The 18,998-nt window shown below is 56.1% G+C and overlaps 5 protein-coding genes across 5 annotated transcripts; 2 read left to right on the forward strand and 3 right to left on the reverse strand.

Annotated features, from left to right (window-relative positions):
• Nucleotides 1-788: 788 nt before the first annotated feature.
• C8Q71DRAFT_700843 (uncharacterized protein) lies at nt 789-4,446 on the forward strand (the record flags this gene model as incomplete). Its single annotated transcript, XM_047920148.1, has 9 exons — nt 789-1,523; nt 1,584-1,765; nt 1,815-1,977; nt 2,041-2,581; nt 2,634-2,825; nt 2,876-2,987; nt 3,041-3,229; nt 3,624-4,126; nt 4,178-4,446. Coding segments are annotated over 9 exons (2,886 nt in total), but the record flags the coding sequence as incomplete, so codon positions are not given.
• A 224-nt stretch (nt 4,447-4,670) lies between these two features.
• On the reverse strand, nt 4,671-5,105 carry C8Q71DRAFT_690978 (uncharacterized protein; the record flags this gene model as incomplete). The annotated part of the gene is made up of 1 exon (XM_047919860.1): nt 4,671-5,105. A coding segment is annotated over one exon (435 nt), but the record flags the coding sequence as incomplete, so codon positions are not given.
• Nucleotides 5,106-5,602: 497 nt separating this feature from the next.
• Nucleotides 5,603-6,202, reverse strand: C8Q71DRAFT_854343 (uncharacterized protein; the record flags this gene model as incomplete). Its single annotated transcript, XM_047927029.1, has 1 exon — nt 5,603-6,202. The coding sequence occupies one exon, from the start codon at nt 6,200-6,202 to the stop codon at nt 5,603-5,605; it is 600 nt and encodes a 199-aa protein (XP_047783284.1).
• A 5,121-nt stretch (nt 6,203-11,323) lies between these two features.
• C8Q71DRAFT_721025 (uncharacterized protein) lies at nt 11,324-12,295 on the reverse strand (the record flags this gene model as incomplete). Its single annotated transcript, XM_047921399.1, has 3 exons — nt 11,324-11,968; nt 12,016-12,036; nt 12,089-12,295. The coding sequence occupies 3 exons, from the start codon at nt 12,293-12,295 to the stop codon at nt 11,324-11,326; spliced, it is 873 nt and encodes a 290-aa protein (XP_047783285.1).
• A 747-nt stretch (nt 12,296-13,042) lies between these two features.
• Nucleotides 13,043-15,096, forward strand: C8Q71DRAFT_885536 (uncharacterized protein; the record flags this gene model as incomplete). The annotated part of the gene is made up of 5 exons (XM_047928548.1): nt 13,043-13,183; nt 13,351-13,929; nt 13,978-14,065; nt 14,698-14,844; nt 14,906-15,096. The coding sequence occupies 5 exons, from the start codon at nt 13,043-13,045 to the stop codon at nt 15,094-15,096; spliced, it is 1,146 nt and encodes a 381-aa protein (XP_047783286.1).
• Nucleotides 15,097-18,998: the final 3,902 nt, after the last annotated feature.

The following is an 18,998-nucleotide window of genomic DNA, read 5'->3' on the forward strand; positions in this document are numbered from 1 at the left end:
AGCTGAAGGCAAGGACGTGCCAACCAAGCTAGATTGCTGGCCAGCTGTCGCATTGGCATCTATTCACATTTCACTACATCACACCTTCTTTACCATCAGCGCAGTCACTTTTATCCTTCACAGAATTCTTCCGGTTTGATCAGGCGACGGGTGGCTTGTCTGGAATGGTACGGGTACGACGGATAATTCGGCTGCGTACCCCGGCAATCTAGCCTCATGTCATGATTGGCCTGAAACCTCAACAAGGTGTGCTTGCCTACGGCCCCCTTCATTATGGAGCCCGGTGCCAAGCACGGTATGAAACCGCATGAGATGGATCAGGGAACTCCGACACAAAGTGGCCTCCGGCTCGTGGTGATACCGGTGCAGTCGGATGGAGTTGCCCGGGCAGTTGTAGTGTGTACAGCTCGTCGACGACGGTGCAGCACAGTTACCTCCCGCTTCGAAAGCACACTCGACACAAAGCAAACATGGCGCGCATTAAACTGCACACAAGCTCTCCAAAAGTGGCCGAGGTTATCATCAAACGATCGGTCACGACGAGAGGGACAAGGGGCCGACTGGTGTCTGTGCATCGGGAGAGGTCTGATACACCTCCTAGCACGCCCAGACGCGCGCCGCAGCCGTCCTCCAAAACGACCCATCCCCCGAACCGTTCGGAGGATGCACCACCCGTGATTGACCTACTGTCAGTTGATGCCCTTGAATCACTTCAGATACCGGCGCCGAAGGTGTGTTTCGTGACGATCCTTGGGATATGACGGTTGACATCCACATAGACACAACCCGAAATGCTTCGTGAATGGCTACCATATCAGACCGAGTACCTGAGAAGCATTTACGCCTCCTCGGTGCCGCCAACCACGACCGCCGACGGCTCATACCAATGCATGGAGTGCCACGGCAGCGGAGGGCGTTGGAAGTGCACTGGTTGTCTTGGGTCACCGGTGTACTGCACATCGTGCTGCCTCGACAGACACAGCCGAGACCCTTTCCATCGTATTGAGGTGTGGGACACGAAGGGCTGCTGGACGAGTTCTTGGCTGCGAGACGTTGGCGTTTGCGTCGAGCTGGGACATCATGGTGGGTGGTGTCCGGTACCATCTGGGCGGCCGCCGGCGGATATCCACGACATTCTTGACGATGACGATGATGATGAGGAGGTAGATGACACAGAGGACACCTGGGAGGATGAGGAGCGAAATGGCGGGGCCGGCGACGATCCCCTTCGTGCTGCTGACAGTCCGCCAAAGCCTCCTCATGCCATGATGACAATTGTAGACACGTCCGGCGTTCACTTCCTACCTGTCAGGTGGTGCGGGTGCCCTTCTCGGCAGGGGTGGAAAGCGCAGCTACTAGCAGCGGGTCTCTTCCCTGCAAGTCAGCGTGCACCGAAGTCGTGTTTCACGTTCCGCGTACTGGACGACTACTTGATGACCAATGTCGAGTGCAATACAAACGCAATGAACTATTATCGACGGCTGCGTCGATTAACGAATCCGGCGTTTCCACATCTAGTGCCGGTGCGTACTCGCCGAGTGCGTTGTTGAAAGACCCCTTTGTATTCACGCGAACCGTTTAAGGACCGATATCTCGAGTTCATGCGTGTCACGCGTGAATGGGCGCTCCTCCAAGCAAAAAAGACATTTGGATTTGGCCCGGAAGGTCGCGGCACACCCGGTGACGGTGACCTCGGCTACTTCTGTGTTGCATGTCCACAGCCCGGGATAAATATCGATGGGCAGTGGCAAGAAGATCCAAAGACGTGTGTTTGGCATTGGCATACTGATAGCGCATGCACTGACGGCGATCAGATACTTATACGCTCGGAGCTATGTCATGGATGGTAACTTCTCAGCGGAGCAAATGAAAATGCGACGACCTGCAAATGACGTACCAATGATGCCGGGCAAGATGTTTCTGGTAAACGACGGGCCGTACCAAGAGCATCTCAAGGTGGCAAAGGATATCAAAATGGTGAGCAGGCAATCCATGACACATCGCAGCTTGGACCAAAAGCGATAAATCTGCTGTCAACAGCGGTCCACATGTAATGACCACAAGGCAGTCTCACAAGCAAACGCCGATCGACACAAGCTGGCGGTCACCGGTATTGGTGCAACTGCCTGCTCGCGCCACGGGTGTTTCGTACCCCATTCGGTTGTGAATTTCCAGAAAGGCGAACGGCAAATGAACATGGACTACTCATTGTCCAATGCGATGAAGTACAGGGCACACGAGAAACAGCCGGTGGTTGTGCTGTATGACATTATGTGTCAATACGGCGTTCACATTCGGAAGCGATTCACTGACAGCCCGCATATCTCAATGCCACACGACCTGACGCTGTGGAAAGGAATAGGCCTGTTCCATGTTCATGGTCACCAGGACACCTGCGAGGTCCGGTATTCGCCCACATTCATGGCTGGTGCTGGAAATGTTGACGGCGAGATTCTGGAGACGATGTGGGCGTCCCTGAATCGTATTTCAGGAACTACTCGATCAATGTCGTCATCCAATCGCCAGGAGACACTAGACCGGCACATGAATGACTGGAACTACAAGAAGATGATAACTATGGGTGAGCATCCCACGCTGTACAGATGTGTTACACTTTTGACTGTCTGTTGTAGTGGCCCTACTACGGAGGCGCATACAGGCAAATCGACCGCTGTTGCTGAAGATGCGAGAAGCTTTGGATGCCCAGGAATCAGGAATAAGCACTGATGTACTTGTACAATGGCGCCGGGTGCTTCGCGGGGCCCAGGAGCAGAGATTGCAAGATGTCCGGGCCATGGACATTTTCATGATTCCCGAGCAGACAGGTTAGCAGGTTATTTTGTAGTCCAGAGCCTGTAAGCTTATTTATGCGCAGCTCCGTCGAAGGCCAGTCTGCAGCTAAGGCTGACCACTGCGGAAGGAAATGATGGCACTCCAATTGGAACCGCAGATTGGCTCGCGGACGGCCTTAAAATTGAGGAAGCGCAGTACGTACAACGGCGTGATGGCCATGCCAGAAGGGACTGACTGTTTTATACAGGATTTTCTTGTGGCAGGATACCATGCGGCATGGAACAAATGCGACGAGCGCTACCAGGATTAAACTAGCAAAACATCGTAAGGCCCTGGAAAAGAGCATCGCCCGTTTCAATTCCCGAGCCAACCGCATTGCGCGCGCATTCAACTGGGACGTTATTCGGCATGAGACACCGGAAGACGAATGGAGGACGTAGATGCTGTTGAGCAGGCAGCTCCACGCAGTGGTGCGCCCTCACAACTTACCTGAAAGGTTGCTGATGCTTGATGCACATGCAAGTACTTCAACTGAAGGTACTGAGGATTGAGCTACGCTACTGGGGTCCTTATATACATGAGGAGACCGCTTATCTAAGCTACTGTATAGTACGTTCCCACGACATACAAGGTAAGTGGCGTAGCCATGTGATAACACACAGATGACATCATAGATGACATCACGGACCCGGAGCTTCCCATAGAACCGGTCCGGCCTGTGATTGAACCCGGCAGCCCGGTAGGCGCCTTCCTAGTTCAACAGATGCTGATGATGGGTCTTCGCGTGCAACACCAATAGGCGACCGACTGAATCCCCTTGCTGGTCGGAGGCTACGAGGACCATTTGCACCTGATGCGTCCGAGCACGTGGTCCTAAATCTGCCCTCGAATGCATCTCCAGAGATGATGACAAATGACCGAAGCCTGAGGCGGTTGGCCCGTCGCGAGCGAACTCTACGCCGGGGCCAAGCGAATGATGCTCTGCACCGACTGCGGGTATTGCTCAGCGAAAAGTCCTTTCATTTCCGCCACCGTATCCGTCCATCTCGTGGATCACAGCAGCGAAAGACACGGGCCTATGCCGGACTTGAGAAAATCACAAGGGAGATTCAACGGTATGGCGCGGTGTATCGCAGTGCAAGGTCAGCATTGGTGCGGCTCAATATGAGCAGGGAAGCACGCAGGATATACAAACGTCTCAGACCCGCCGATCTCAAGGTCAGCACCGCAATTGCCGAACCAAATGCACGCGGCCAACGGCATGCCACCCTGCCGTGGATCTGGACAGTCAATGTTCAACAAGACATGGATGACGATGAGCACATGCTCTTCGGTGCGTCTGCCCATCGCTTGTGCAACATTGTGTCCTCAATCCCTCCAATAGTCCACCGGGTTCATTGGTTCCGAGCTCGGTCACGGCTTGACCGGGCAATGGAAGAGTCGGCGATTCTCAAGCGCGAGTTGCAATCAACAAAATTGTACTTCGATTACGAGCAGGATCGTTGGCTTGCCATGGCTACCACTGGTCCAGGCGAAGCATGGCCTGGATACGCTGAGCACTGTCGTCAAACTGCCAACACTTATGCGTCACTTGCTGCAGACGCACAGTCGTCCTATACAGAGCTCTATGTTGAGCAGAACCCCCTGGAGTGATTACTGCGTAGGAGGCTGTGACGAGTCAATTTGTATGCCCCTATACCTGTTTGTTTGAGGCGTAGACCAGCTTGAAGGGAATTTACTCTCAGCCAGAGGGCATGTAGTTGTGACACGTTTCCACAAAAAGTCTGGCTTGAAGGAAACGATGACCACACATGAAAGTTCGGCGCCGAGAACATTGCAACCCCCGGCGCCGCACCCAACCCAACCCTCGGCGCCGCACTCATTCGAATCCCCGGCGCCGCACCCAACCCAACCCTCGGCGCCGCACTCATTCGAATCCCCGGCGCCGCACCCAACCCAACCCTCGGCGCCGCACTCATTCGAATCCCCGGCGCCGCACCCAACTCAGCCTGCGGCGCCGCACTCATTCGAATCCCCGGCGCCGCACTCATTCGAATCCCCGGCGCCGCACTCAACTCAACCCGCGGCGCCGCACTCATTCGAATCCCCGGCGCCGCACCCAACTCAGCCTGCGGCGCCGCACTCATTCGAATCCCCGGCGCCGCACTCATTCGAATCCCCGGCGCCGCACTCATTCGAATCCCCGGCGCCGCACTCAACTCAACCCGCGGCGCCGCACTCATTCGAATCCCCGGCGCCGCACCCAACTCAGCCTGCGGCGCCGCACTCATTCGAATCCCCGGCGCCGCACTCAACTCAACCCGCGGCGCCGCACTCATTCGAATCCCCGGCGCCGCACCCAACCCAACCCTCGGCGCCGCACTCATTCGAATCCCCGGCGCCGAGGTTTCACGTGCGCTCAACGCCGCGTGTATATATCAGAGAAATAAGTACACCTTCGAACTTTGCATGTGCGTCTTCCAAAGCGCTTGACATCCGGACGTTGGTGGCTTTAGGAAGAGTCCTGGCACTGTGCATACATATGATACGCGGTGGCGATGTTTAGTTACATGAAGACAGGCACGTCATACATCCGGGACAATGAGCCTTATCAAGTTATCCGACTACCTCCGGTGCAGAGTCGGGCTACGTCGCCGGGGAAAAATGTTGTGATGCGATCCGCGGCGCGGAGTACACCATCCTACGCACCCAGCACCATGGTTGTGCCGTGCGGTGATCACACCACGAACAAGCCTTGACCCAAAGTTGTAAAAACGGATGAATCAATAGCTGTAGCGAGGACAGACCTTTAAAAACCTCCCTGTTCACTTGAATCCTTGGTGTCGCAAGCCTCACTCTCCTTGTTCGATTCCGGGGGCAACAAGACATCATCGCCACCCTCAAACTCGTACGGACTCTCATTCGGGTAGAGGATATCCGGGTCGATGATAAAGGAGTAGTGAGGCGGGGGAAGGCTCTTGAGCAAGCGGTATTCCTGGGTGTGTCTATCACTTTCGGAGCTGGACAATCTGGCCCATGGGATTGGGACCCGCAGGTTACAAGTGGTAGGTCCGCCTTCTATTTTCCATGTGATCCAGTGACGACGAAGGTCTGTCATGACCGTGAGTCGGCCAACCCCGGACTGACTGCCATCCGCTTTCAACGTGATAAGGTGTCCACTTCCAATGTGGACCGCAGGGCGTTCCATCACAGTCCAGATTGGCCCATTACCCAGGCTCTTCGCAGGACGCCCTCCGACAACAACTTCAGTGGTATTGGCCGGGTCCGGCGTGAGCTGAAGGAGTGGAAAGGCATGGGTGGGAGGGGCCAGGTTGAGGACCAGTTGGTGCCAAGGCTTGGGAGACCTCGCGCGATTGTACTGCCAGGCGCGGCGATCCTCCGGTGACATTATGCGGCGGGTGCACACCCGGTAATCAGCTTGGATCAATTTATACAGACATGAGGCAATTGGCGTACGTGAAAGGTGTCGTTTGTGTGTCTAATCTGATGGCTTCTGCTCGGCATGTAGGCCGTATTGTCGGTGTTGGGGAATATACCGTTGACACCATGTATGGCAATACAATGGCAATTTTCAAACGGACGCCGTAGTTACATAACAAATGTCTAGTCCCTCAAACCCCACTATACCGTATTCGCCAAACGCCCTTCCATACTCGCTTCAACTGCGTCAAACCTCGCCATGAGGTTCTCAAAGCGGTCAGCCATTGATAACATAGTTGTTTCCTCCCGTACGACTTCCGTGATTGTCAGGACCAGCTGGTCGGCGACATGGAAGCCCAGAGAGTACGAATCGGCATTATGAATTGAGACCACGATGGTGCTGTATGAATGACGGCGATTGGTCAGCACATGTGGGTTGCATTTAAAGCAAATTGTACCCACGACGATTCCCCTCGAAGGATCCCGATGAGTCCACTAAGTTGTGATAGTGTACGGCGTTTCCCACGCTGCATCACGTCACCGCTAATCAGAAGGAAATCAATGTGATCTACACATTGCAACTTACAAAAAACATGGTCTCCTCCAGTTCTTTTTCACCCGGGAGTGTAGCAGTTGAGGGGGGGTGAACAGGAATCTCCCGCACAATCGCGCCTCTCACCCGTCAAAATATACGTACTTTTGAGAAGGTTTGAACATGCGGTCTTGAGCGCTGAAGGAATATCTCACGCATGTCCACTGTTCGGCTCAGAGTGTTACATTAGGTGAAGCAATTCCTTGCACTACAGAAGTTGGACACGTTGTGTACCAATATTGCGTACAGATATCAGCTGTTTTGGAGGTTCGGTGGAGCATTTGACGAAGATGGTCCCTCGTGTCGCCGTCTGTCCTCCTCGGCGCCCCATATGTCGCGGAAGTGTACTGTATTTGTTACTACCGGATGTTGGGCAGCTGACCGATACCACGCGTCGACCTCCGTTGCATTCACCTCCAGTGCACCCTTCCAGAATGTGAGCTCCGCATCTAGATACTCGTCCATGGCCTCGAATGAGAGCAACAATCGGTTTAGAAGTAGGAGCATTGCGTGGTTGAGATGGGGCGGCATGGCGGAGGGATGAATGAATCGTGGTTCGGGGATTTGCGGTAATAGTCCCAGTTTGAGAGTTGCGGCTGCGTGAGGATTTTCCTGACACAATCATCGAATAAGAGAAATGGTTGATAGATACCACTAATTGTACGTACCCGGGCATGCGGCATTTGTAACTCCTCCTTCACACGCCGCAGCTGCAATTCGCCTTCCTTGATCTTCTCGGCAATTGCTTGATTCACAGCAACATTCCGGGCGGCCATGAGTCGAATGCTGTCTTCACTGTGGGACAACACCGATTGACTCTGTCTCACAGCTGTGGATTGCACTAATCCCAGTACCATTGAGTCAGTAAGAGGCCCGGAACCACGAGCCACATACCAGACGTCGATGGGCCACGATTGACATCCTGAGCTGAATGCCCATTGCGATCAAGAAGCTGTGTGAGGTCCGCGGCATTTGAATCTCGGAGGGAGAGGCTATGAACCCGCATTGACAGCCGCAGTACCGCATTGCGGGGATCGTTGCTGTTGTCCAGTAGAATACCCCAGAATTGAGGCATGGTGTTTGTCATCCCGTGTTCCATTATAACAGCAGGATCGCACAGCTGGCTAAATCCCAACATCATTGCATACATCGCCTGGATTGACGTAGGTGAACTGTGAACCTGAATGAACAACCGTATCGCGCACCATCGCTGTGACAAGCTTCTCGCCGCCAGCCTCCCTTGACTGTTCAACACCTAGTTCATGGATCGCCGCGTCAACCTCGGGTCGGAATATATGATTGTAGGCTTCGACAAAGACAGCAGAGGAGGGGGTGCTCATAATCGGTATGCTCTCGGGTTTCACTGGAAATAACTAAGAGCCAGCTCACTGTGGCTATTTACCAGAAAGTGGATCCTGAACGCATCTAAACTGTACCAGCCCATCTTGTCCATCAGCCTCAGTCACATGATTGCACGTGTGGGGTCCACGTGGTGACCATGAACCAATGCGCCCCTCCCACCATATGTGGCAACTCTCAGCGCACAATCCAGGCACGTACGCTGCCCTGAAGATCACTAGACACTAGGCACTGACAGGATGGGAGCTCTGGGTCCCGGGCACATATTGACAGTCGGCGCCGAAGATAGGTCAACCGTCGGCGCCGCAGACTACGTAAATCTCGGCGCCGAGCACATTCCAACTCTCGGCGCCGCAGACTGTGTAACCCTCGGCGCCGCAGACTGTGTAACCCTCGGCGCCGCACACTGACGAACGCGCGGCGCCGCAAAGTGGCCAACGCTCGGCGCCGCACACTGACCAACGCGCGGCGCCGCAAAGTGGCCAACCCTCGGCGCCGCACACTGACCAACCCTCGGCGCCGCACACTCTGTAATCCTCGGCGCCGCAGAGTGGCCAACCCTCGGCGGCGAGGGGTGGATTGTCTTCGGCGGCGAGCACATACCAACCGTCAGCACAGAAGAAAAATCAAGATTCGGTGCGAGGCACATAGCAACCCTCGGCGCGAAACACAAGTCAACACAGTGGGCACCAAGGAAGTACCTGACACCCGGTGCCTAATAGAACGTTAAGCGCTGTATTCCTGTCTATCTCAGGCCATTGAAAACTGAGCACGGTGACATTGTTATCGTGTTGGCTGTTACTATACATGCAATTGTGTACAACACTACGCGAAGCGGACATTACGGCTCTCTGTTGGCTGTCCGGCGGTATCCATGCCTGGGTCCAGCGCACCCGAGTGACCCGTTTGGCGACCATCACCACCCGCTACAGCCTGCTGCAATCCCATCTGCGCAACGTTCAGTGGGGGGTCTTCCGAACCATTCGGCGTGGCTGCGAGCGGTTTATTTGACTGCTCCGTCACAAGCTGCGCTGACGCTGCCTCACCGATATGCGTGGATGGGTTCATCCCGGACTCGACCGTCGCAGGTAAGCCTGTTGACAATTCCCCAGCGCTCTCAGATGATTTGCCCTGCATTGGTGGTGAGTATTTGTTGGTGAGTGGGTGGATGTGTGGCATACGTACCGCAGGGTCGAGTTGCTGTGCAGGCGTGACGGAGCCCTCGAACAGTTGAGGAGGCTCTGACGTTGGCACATCAGCATGGCCGGGAGGAGAGGGAGACCGTCTATTGACGTCTCTCCCTCCGGGCGTCGGCTCAAGGACCGGCCCAGCCTGTTGCTCGTTGTGACGTTCGGACGGACTCTGTCCCCTGGAGTTCACCTGGGCGTGCTCCGAGGGCGTGGGCGCTGCGGCGGGGACCTGCGAATGCTGGCTATCTTCCTGTGCATCCTTCATCTCGACGTCCTGGCGGACAGTGTCTGTCTCCACAGACGCGGATGAGCCATTGCCTGTGGACTTCACCTGTGCCGGCTCCTGCTCCGGGTGCACCGGGACCTCCTGCGAGTCCGGTATGATATCCTGCTCCGCACCCGCCATCACAATGTCCGTGTCCGGCTCTCCAACAGCATCCGTGTTCGATGGTTCCGCGACAGGTGGCGCACCATCGTTTCCGGACGCTGCATGAGTAGCCGGAGTCGTGGCAGGGTGATCACGCTCGTTGCGCGTCGAAGCACCCTCAGCGTTCGGCCCGACATTTGTGGGGTCGTCGGTCAGTGGCTCAGTGCTTTGATTGCCTGGCTGCATGATGAGGCCAGAGCGCGGCTGCAATGAAAATACCTTGTTAACATCACGCGACAATTTCGCTTGCAGGTCGACTCACTGGTGAGGGCCCACGACCGGGACGTCCTGACGCGGGGAGCTGCGGCGCGGGCAGGCCAGATGGTCCTGCCTCAGGTTGACCATCCGAAGCTCTGGGAGCCTCGGCTGGACGTCGGCGGTATTGAACCGGTGGAAGATGAAAGCCTGTTCAGGGTTAGAACCGAAGTAAATGCAGAGCGGTTTGCTACGCACCATTGATCGTCAGGAAAGACGTTAACGACTCCACGATGTCCTCCAAGGTCTCGACCCTCTCGTGCAGCCTGAGGCTCCGGTGCTCTGCTGCACCAAGACGCTGCGCCAGTGCCCCGTTGCGACGTTGGAGTTCCGACACCTGTCCTGCAAGCTCCCCGGGGTTGGCCAGTGCGACTGGGTTCGCGAGTCCTGCTTGCCCGGGCACAATGGGGTAGAAGCGACCTACACCTGGTGTCAGTACAAAAGACCACGTGAAAGATACCAGTGCACTAACTGATATCGGGAGCAAGGGCCTGCGTCTGGACGTTCGGCGTTGCACTGCTCGGCTGCGACTGCACCGCATCCTCGGGAGCAGCCCCCGGGGTTTTGGACTTTGCTCGGTGTCGCTTTGCCGGAGGCGACGGTGCACGAGAGGCTGACTTTGAGCGTGCTCGCTTTGAGGGAGGTGCCGGTCCGCGAGACCTTGACCGCGCGCGCGACGGCTCCGGCTGCTTCGTGATTGTCTCCGGGCCTCGGCTTGGGGTGCGGCGCGCGCGGCTGCTTTTGCGAGTACCGGACGGGCCCGCGGCTCCGCCCTCGTTGCGTTCGCGTCGTTCTCCGGGCGGCGACCTGCCCCGGCGCCGTCCACGTTGTTCCTCTTCGTCCGCCTCCTCGTCGTCCTCGTCTTCATCGTCCGCCGCGAGACCTGGCGCGCCCGGGTCAATGGGCACGCATTTGCGCTTCTTGAAGAAGCACCAGTCGCAGGCGGGCCGCTTGACCTTGCCCCTTCCCTTGCCCTTGGCGGGCTTCTTCGTGACTGTGGAAATGGTGCAGCGGACGTTGCCTTTGCACGCTGTGCACGGCCACTCCTGCAAGCAAAATCAGGCGAGCTGCCTACTGTGTGTATTGAGGACTTACGCTCGGTCTCGTGCGCTCCGGTCTGCGGGATGCGCGGGTTGTTGGCATCACCCAGCCCTCCCGTGCAGGCTTCGCCTTCGTCTTCTTCGGCATGGGCTTCTGCTTGTTCTTCAGAATGCCCTTCGATTTTCCTAAGCAAGCATTGTCAGACGCTCCATACGTGCTAAATGATCAAAGTTTCTTACCTTCCTCCTGCTCCTCCTCCTCCTCCTCCTCCTCCTCCTCCTCGTTGTCCACATCCTGGCCACCTTCCTGAATCGCCGCAGGGTTCCCTCCACTCGGACCTTCATCTTCGTTGGCTGGTGGCGTTGGTGGGACCTCGCGCGCCTTACCCTTCCCCTTCTTCAGCTGCAGCGTCTTCCTCACCATCTCCTCGTCGTGGTCGTCATCCAGCTGATCCACCTCACCGCCATCCTCCTCGTTGGAGTCACCGTCGAGCTCCCTGAACCGCTTTCCAGGCGGCGCACCTTTCGGACCCTTGAGGCCAGTCTTCTTTTCCTGGGCAGCCCGGGTAGCCTCCTTCCGCGCTTTGCTCTCCTCGAGGATCTTCGCACCGCGCTCGGCTGTCGCTCTCTTCTCCGCTGCTTCCTGGTGCTCGCGCATCTGGAGGTGGAAGTGGTGCCGCGGGTGATTAGGGGGGAAAAGGAGCCAGTGGTGCGCAATGCGCTCGTCAATTTCAGAAACCCGGGAGAATTGGATCGGAATGCCGTGTTGGTTCGCGTGGGCTAGCTCAGTCAACGCTGACGCAAGGAACCGGGACACCGCAAAGTACCGGCCCTCCGTGAAGTGGTGGACGATGTTATGCCCAAACAAACCCTGTACAATATGAAGTAAAGATACCATGTTAAAAGCGGATCACTCACCACTTTGACTCTGAATTGGTCCTGGATACCATGGGTGTTAGCGGCGGACGCAATTGTACACTGAGTCACTCACCCGCGTTTTGTCGTCGAAGTTTTTATCCTGCTCATCTGTCACAGAAGGCCCTCCCATTAAGCCAACTATCTCCTGCTCGACTTTTGTGATGTACTCCGGCATATCCGTCCACTTGACCGGAACGAACTCGCGCGCGTCTTCGTCGTCTGAGCCGGCGTCTCCTCCTTGGCGGGTCTGCGAGCGTGACGTGGCAGCGGCGGAAGACATTTGAAGCAGGCCTGAGGTGAGGTGAGCTGGGCAGCAGAGGTTTGCGAGGAGACTTGTGGTGTTGGGAACCGAAGACGTTGATGTTGTGCGCGCCGCCCGTTACGCGACGCGACAGAGCATGTGACCCAACGGAGCGTGCGCGGGAGCCGAACCCCCGGCGATCATTGCTGGCGCTTGCGACGTCGCTATCGCCGCGGTTCTTCCTCGAACCTTAATCTCTAAAGTCTAACGTCATGACGTGTCAACGTAAGTGCAGTGTTCTACTACAGCTACCCGTCTGTGGATCTCATATGTTGCCATCCCTGTAGCTGACAATGTGGGGAGTTCGATTCCCGGCGGCGAACGTCCCTGTACAAGGGGTCACAAGTTCCGCCTACCCTCGGTCCCGCCGGGAACAGAAGCGCCGGCGAAGGTACCATTACACTTCTCTTACCATGTATAGACACTGACCGTTGTCGTGCAGTCATTGGCGCATCCAGACTCCGAGCAAGGCGTGGATGTAGCATCCCATTTAGATTTAATGGTGCGCATGTCCTCCGGTAACTTGTGACCAACCTGTTGACCTGTCCATTTGTCGGTGCGGTACATTTGAAGGCCCGGGAAGCGGTCAAGCCAAGGGGCCGCCCATCCGGTCATGTCCATTTCAGTCCGGACGCGGACACAGCTGGACGTAAAAATCCGGAGGATAGGGAAGGTAAACAGGCTGAGCTGTTGTCTAGTCAGGTATGTGACATGCATCGTGGAAACATGACTTACATATTAAATGCGGACCGATTGTTCAAGCATGACCTGGCCTCGGCTGCTCTGACTGAGCACAAAGTGACCAGTCGGAAATGGAACCCCCGTGAATTCACGATGCCATTGGTACATGCACCCGGGCAGCGACAGGTAAGCAGTTTGCCACCTGCCGAGGTATGCATTTCTTTTTAACATGGCCATAGACACATTGCATTACGAGGGATGGAACCGGACATGATCCGCCCCAGATTCCGGCCGAAGCCGAGCATCCCACCCCCCCTTCTTCGGCCTCACCCATTATTCCCGCAATATCCCAGCTTGTCAAGGTCCCGGCGGATCGGATCATATCTGCCGAAACCAGCACACCAGCTCCCAGTCCACCAAATACTAAGGCAATCGAAGAGGATGTCACCATGGGTTCCCCGAGCACAGGACCGGCCGACAACAACAGTTTCTCCTTGTCGGAAACACTCTGCACCGAAGCGGATCCATCCGGTGATTCTGACATCGAGGTCATCGAGTCCCCAATGAACAAGCTCGTTTATCGGAAGCCACGGCATCGGTCCCGGGCCCCCTCTCCGATCACTATATCGGACTCAGAGCCTGACAGGACAGCTTTCGGCGAGACTGGATTGCTGTTCGAACCATCCCCTGAAATAATATCCTACAGTAGCACCTCTGACGAAAGCACCGATCGCATTCCTCACTTCCCGGACAGTGTGCAACCTCCCCTTCAGCAGGTTATAGTCTCCGAGGGCCAGCAGAACTGGACCAGGTTGCCTTACCTGTTTCAGGAAGGTGAGCTGCCCGAGGACCTCATACCTGCGGGGGCCCCGCTGGCACTGGCGCCAGATGACTGGGAGCCATTGGTGGGGGGCGGTGGACTGGTCGCAAAAGTGAGTGACATGTGCTTTGATTCGGTGTCCTGAGCTCATATGTTCCAGCCTGAAGACATCACATTGTCACCGAATCACTCAAGCGCCATTCCTGAAGATGGGATCGCAGCAAATCACTTTCATATCTTACAGCACGGTAAGTTTGTGAAGCTATGTTACCGTCTCCACCCATGACCCAGGTCCTTGGTTCGCCGCCGAACACTCGCCAGCCCTCGGCGCCGAGGGGTGGCCACTCTGCGGCGCCGCGCGTTGGTCAGTGTGCGGCGCCGAGGGTTGGCCACTCTGCGGCGCCGCACGTTGGTCAGTGTGCGGCGCCGAGGGTTGGCCACTCTGCGGCGCCGAGGATTACAGAGTCTGCGGCGCCGAGGATTACACGTTCTGCGGCGCCGAGGGTTGTTCAGTCTGCGGCGCCGAGGGTTTGTCAGTGTGCGGCGCCGAGGGTTGGCCACTTTGCGGCGCCGCGCGTTGGTCAGTGTGCGGCGCCGAGGGTTGGCCACTCTGCGGCGCCGCGCGTTGGTCAGTGTGCGGCGCCGAGGGTTGGCCACTTTGCGGCGCCGCGCGTTGGTCAGTGTGCGGCGCCGAGCGTTGGCCACTTTGCGGCGCCGCGCGTTCGTCAGTGTGCGGCGCCGAGGGTTGGCCATTCTGCGGCGCCGAGGGTTGGCCAGTGCTTGGAGTCCAAACCTGAGTTCTGTGCAATGCTGTCGCGTGTAGCCTAGATCATGTTACAGTGGGCGCACCATGTTCATTTACATTTGGTCATCTCTGCAGATTTAGCAGACCGTGTTGTCTCGAGCATGGAGTCCGCACCGACGGGCAGGATGTACACATCTCCAGCTGAGGCCACCGCTCCCCTGGATCCCTTTCACAATCTCTGGACCAGGGACAGTGGGAAGCCTCTCCAATGGCCTCGCACCGGTATGCCATTTTTCTTTCTCTTGTGCTTGCGCCGACTCATGGCATTTCATTGTTATTACAGTAATCGGACCGTCTTACAGTGGCCAAGCTCCTACGGCTTTTTCGGATCTTCTTCATCAGCGGACGATACTGGAATCCCGGATCGAATCCTTGGAGCAGCTGCGACGTTCCAATGCCCTCAATGCAAGAACAGTAGGCTGGGTTCTGGCATATTACAATTGCGCTGAGTGGCCTCAGGCACCTCAGCAGTGATCAAAACTCCAGCATTTGATACATGTGATGCACATATATTACACTTGACTCTATATCTGTCCATGTAGCCTGTATTTAGATGTATTACATCCAGGCTATGTAGGGTCTAGGTGCTCTATTGGCAAAGTTGTGAGAACGGGATAAGTGAGACTGCTATAGAGTATAATGATCTCTTATGGGAAATATCTGCTGAAAATGAGGAGACCATGGAATGATATGGTACTCACAACTTATCTTCAATATCAGCCTGTGTTCATAGAATATGTGTGTCTATGCCAACAACTAGGGAGTGGAATTACATTGTTTGAACTGGTTAATGCCTTCAGATTGAAAGAACTATCATATGTATACATACATCATACAGTATACTGTATACCATATAGGTGGTATATTTATATTCTTAAATAGAATATTCTTAAATAGTTGCAGCCATAATAGTGATGGATATGATTGCGGTCATTTCAATTGGGTCCAAGTTTTCTGATGATGTTCATTGTGTATATTGTTGCACTCACGTTTGCCAATAATCCTTCACAATGTTTTGTGAAACATGACTGAGCTTACCGTGTGCTGATCCATATGTATTCAATGCTCATATCTTCATTGCCTGAGTATTGTTCCATCTGTGAATTTCCATGTTGATACTGGAGGTTTGGCTATGATAGCTTCTGAGCCTAGTCCTTGATATTGTCCCAAATACAGGATGATAACAGGTCTATCATGGTGCTGTCACACTAGTCGGCCGGTCTGTTGTTTGCGAGAACGGGCGGCCGCCCCGTTACATGCATGGCCGGCCGGCCGCTTGGCATTCAGCGCCATAACAAACCACTTGGTAAAGCCCGGCCGAGCGGTTCTCATTGGGTTCACTCACGTTTGGTCAGTCGGTAACTTATGGGAGGGTAACATGCCCGGCCGGTTGGTTACACACGGGGTGGCCGCTTCGGTGATTACGTGCCGGACTCACTTGCTCAACGGCACTTGGCACCATCAGCCGATGATAATTCGACGGTCATTTCAATGATCGGCCCTTGCTTGAATGACACATGGGTCTTCCGAGCGGCCGATGGTTATGCAACTATATATGGTGGTCAGTGGTCAAAGTGCTCTACATGTACAAGGCTTCCGCCCACCGGATGATTTAGGACCTTGATGCGTCTCGCCGGCCGACATGTTGTGTTAGTCAGGTTGCCATCACCGGCCGGAACGTGGTAAAAGTCGCAATCATTTATAGGGAAATGATAGTATGACATGCATGTTCCGAGGGCCCGGTGTGATTTGTATACACATGCGTCAGGACCGGCCGGTGCATTAGCAACGTTGGGACACTTCACCGGCCGGTGCATTGACAATATTGGGCCACATCACCGGCCCGTTGACGAACAAATATGGGGCGACACTGGCTGTGGTTATGTGTGGGTCTGCGACATTGTCGTCTCCGTCGGCCGGTGCATTTCCAATGAATCCGGCTAGACGTCGGCCGACAGGCTGATGCCGTCAAAACCCGTTACGCCGGCCGCCGTCGGGTTTCCGTTGACGACGGGGAATATGCAGCCCGGGTGTACCGTTAGGAACGGGTATGGTCCGCTCATGAATGTGGCAACAGCTGTTACAGTTCCAGCACCATGAGTATGATGGTCTATATAGCTGGATTATGGTGTGGTGTAGTACCAGACAGTAATACTACAGGTTACTATGGAGTGTAAGGAGGCCGCTATGCCGTGCTACAGGGTGCTATGTAACCGCGGGCTGGAGCTATCACATGTAATAAAAGGGGAGGTTTGTGATGCCACTATGATCACTATCTTACCTACGTAAGTCTACAATGGATTGTCCTTTTTCCTGATGCGCCCACAAGAACAGCCCCATACCGAGCCACTGATCCAGTCACGTAGTGGATGGTGCGGCGTCAGCGTAGGGCAAATTTCGAGTCTCAAGAGCCACGACGAGACGGCATGGCCAGCACTAGATTGCGGCGCGGTCTCTTGTTGGAAGGAACAAGATGAGGTAGCGCGGTTCTGGCAGCAAGTCGGTCAAGTGTTCCCGGCATCGAAACAACGAACGGCGGGGACAAGCGCGCGCGCACGCATACGAAACGGGACCAAGGGGACAAGACTCACCGAGTCACCGTATACGATGCCCCAAAGACCCGTCCCGTCAAGACTATCACTGCCTCCGGCATGCGTCTCACCCGTGCGAGCGATAGACGGGCCTAGTTCGAAGTCGAGGGCGGATGAGACAAGATTGGGAGAGTGAGTCTCGGGTCCACACGTCGCGAGCGGTTACCTGCGAACGCGTGCCCTGCGACGGTGTCCAGATTCAGCAGGGTGCAAGGGAACCGGTACCGTCAACACTCACCCAGCCTCCGTTGAACCAGTCGCAGAATGGACGAAGAATTGGCGCAAGAATGTCGAACGCTGGCCGGTGGCGCAGATTACTGCCAGAAGGAACGAGTGCAGGTCGCGCAGTTCTGGGAGCAAGGCCGCGCGAGCATCCGAGACACTGGAACGACAGGTGGAGGGAATGCCGAGCCCGCGCGAACGTCCACGAGACGAGGGAGGAGCGATAGGACTTGTCGACTGGCTACATGCAACAATCCCGACGTCTCGAGTCATCGTGTTTGTATCACCACTTCGAGTCACCAAACCCACGGGGGAGCAGTTCCATAGCGGGCGGAGCCAAAGCGTGCGACGAGCGGCGAGTTTCGCGGGTCACGGTGCGCTGGAAGGGCCACTGCTGGAGCGCGAGGCGGACGCTTGCCAGCGGGAACGAGTAAAGATTGAGGTATTCTGGCATCGAGTCAGTAAAGAGCTCGAAGCGCAAGGAACCGGTCGCGCAGCCCAAGGATAACGAGTGGCAGGGGCGGCGAGCGCGCCGCGCATACAGGCCCCTCCGAGACGAGACAGGAACGAGACGTACTGACTGGCCACCCGCAGCGTCCTTGAGAGTCCCACTAGCGCGAGCGATCGACGAGGACTTCAGCAAGAATTGCGATCGTGGTGCACGCAAGAGCGACGCAGAGACAAGTGGCGCGGGGCGAGCTATGACACAAGATGGGCGAACAGAAGAGACGACTGCGCACGAACATCTACCGGACGAGACAAGAATGTCGCTAAGTGGACAGAGGAACGGTGCGGTATTGGAGCCGAGGGTTAAAGGTTACGGTCATGGCACGATAGGCGGTCTGTTGTCGTTTCATGGCGCAGTTCCTTGTCGGAGCGAGCGAGCGGGCCTTGTGCAGTTTTGGGAGCAAGTCGGGCGAGAATTCAAAGAGTGGAGTGCCGAGAGCCCCAAGGAACCGGATGAACGCGAGGATGGGACGCGCACACGCGCACAAATACAAGCCGAGACAGGAGCGACATTGGTACAAGTTGCCGGCTGGCCGTGCCCAGTGCCCACAAGACCCATATGTCCTGGATTACCCTCACCTCCACTATGTATCCTGCTTGCGCGAATGAATGGTCAAGGCGTTGGCGATGGATACGGCCATGGGGCGCACAGGAGCGAGGCGAATACGTACACTACGGAGCGAGCAGCGACGCTGGGAGAGGGACTCGGAGGAACGACCGCGCGGACAACTGAGCTCGGGCCAGAATGGCCAGCTCGTGTCTTTCCAACCTCGTCGGCTGAGGGCGTACATGAGCAGTGGGCCCCCGGCGTGCTTGATTCGTTGCAGCTGAATCAGGAGGATTGCGCCCGACGCAGCCGTGTGTTTGCGCTTGAGTGGAGAGGTCAGAGTATGAGCGTGGAATCGAACTGTAGGTGCCGCGCGGACGTGGTTACCAGGGACGAACCGCCGACGCGCGCGGACGTAGTAGATGACGCGTCCAGACGAGTCGTCGAGCACTGCGCGTACCCTACGGGACCGGAGAACTATCCGCAGATTAGTGGCACGAGCACGGACA

The sequence above is a fragment of the Rhodofomes roseus genome (assembly GCF_022264815.1).
Source record: "Rhodofomes roseus strain CIRM-BRFM 1785 chromosome Unknown C8Q71scaffold_3, whole genome shotgun sequence".
Classification (NCBI taxonomy): Eukaryota; Fungi; Basidiomycota; class Agaricomycetes; order Polyporales; family Fomitopsidaceae; genus Rhodofomes; species Rhodofomes roseus.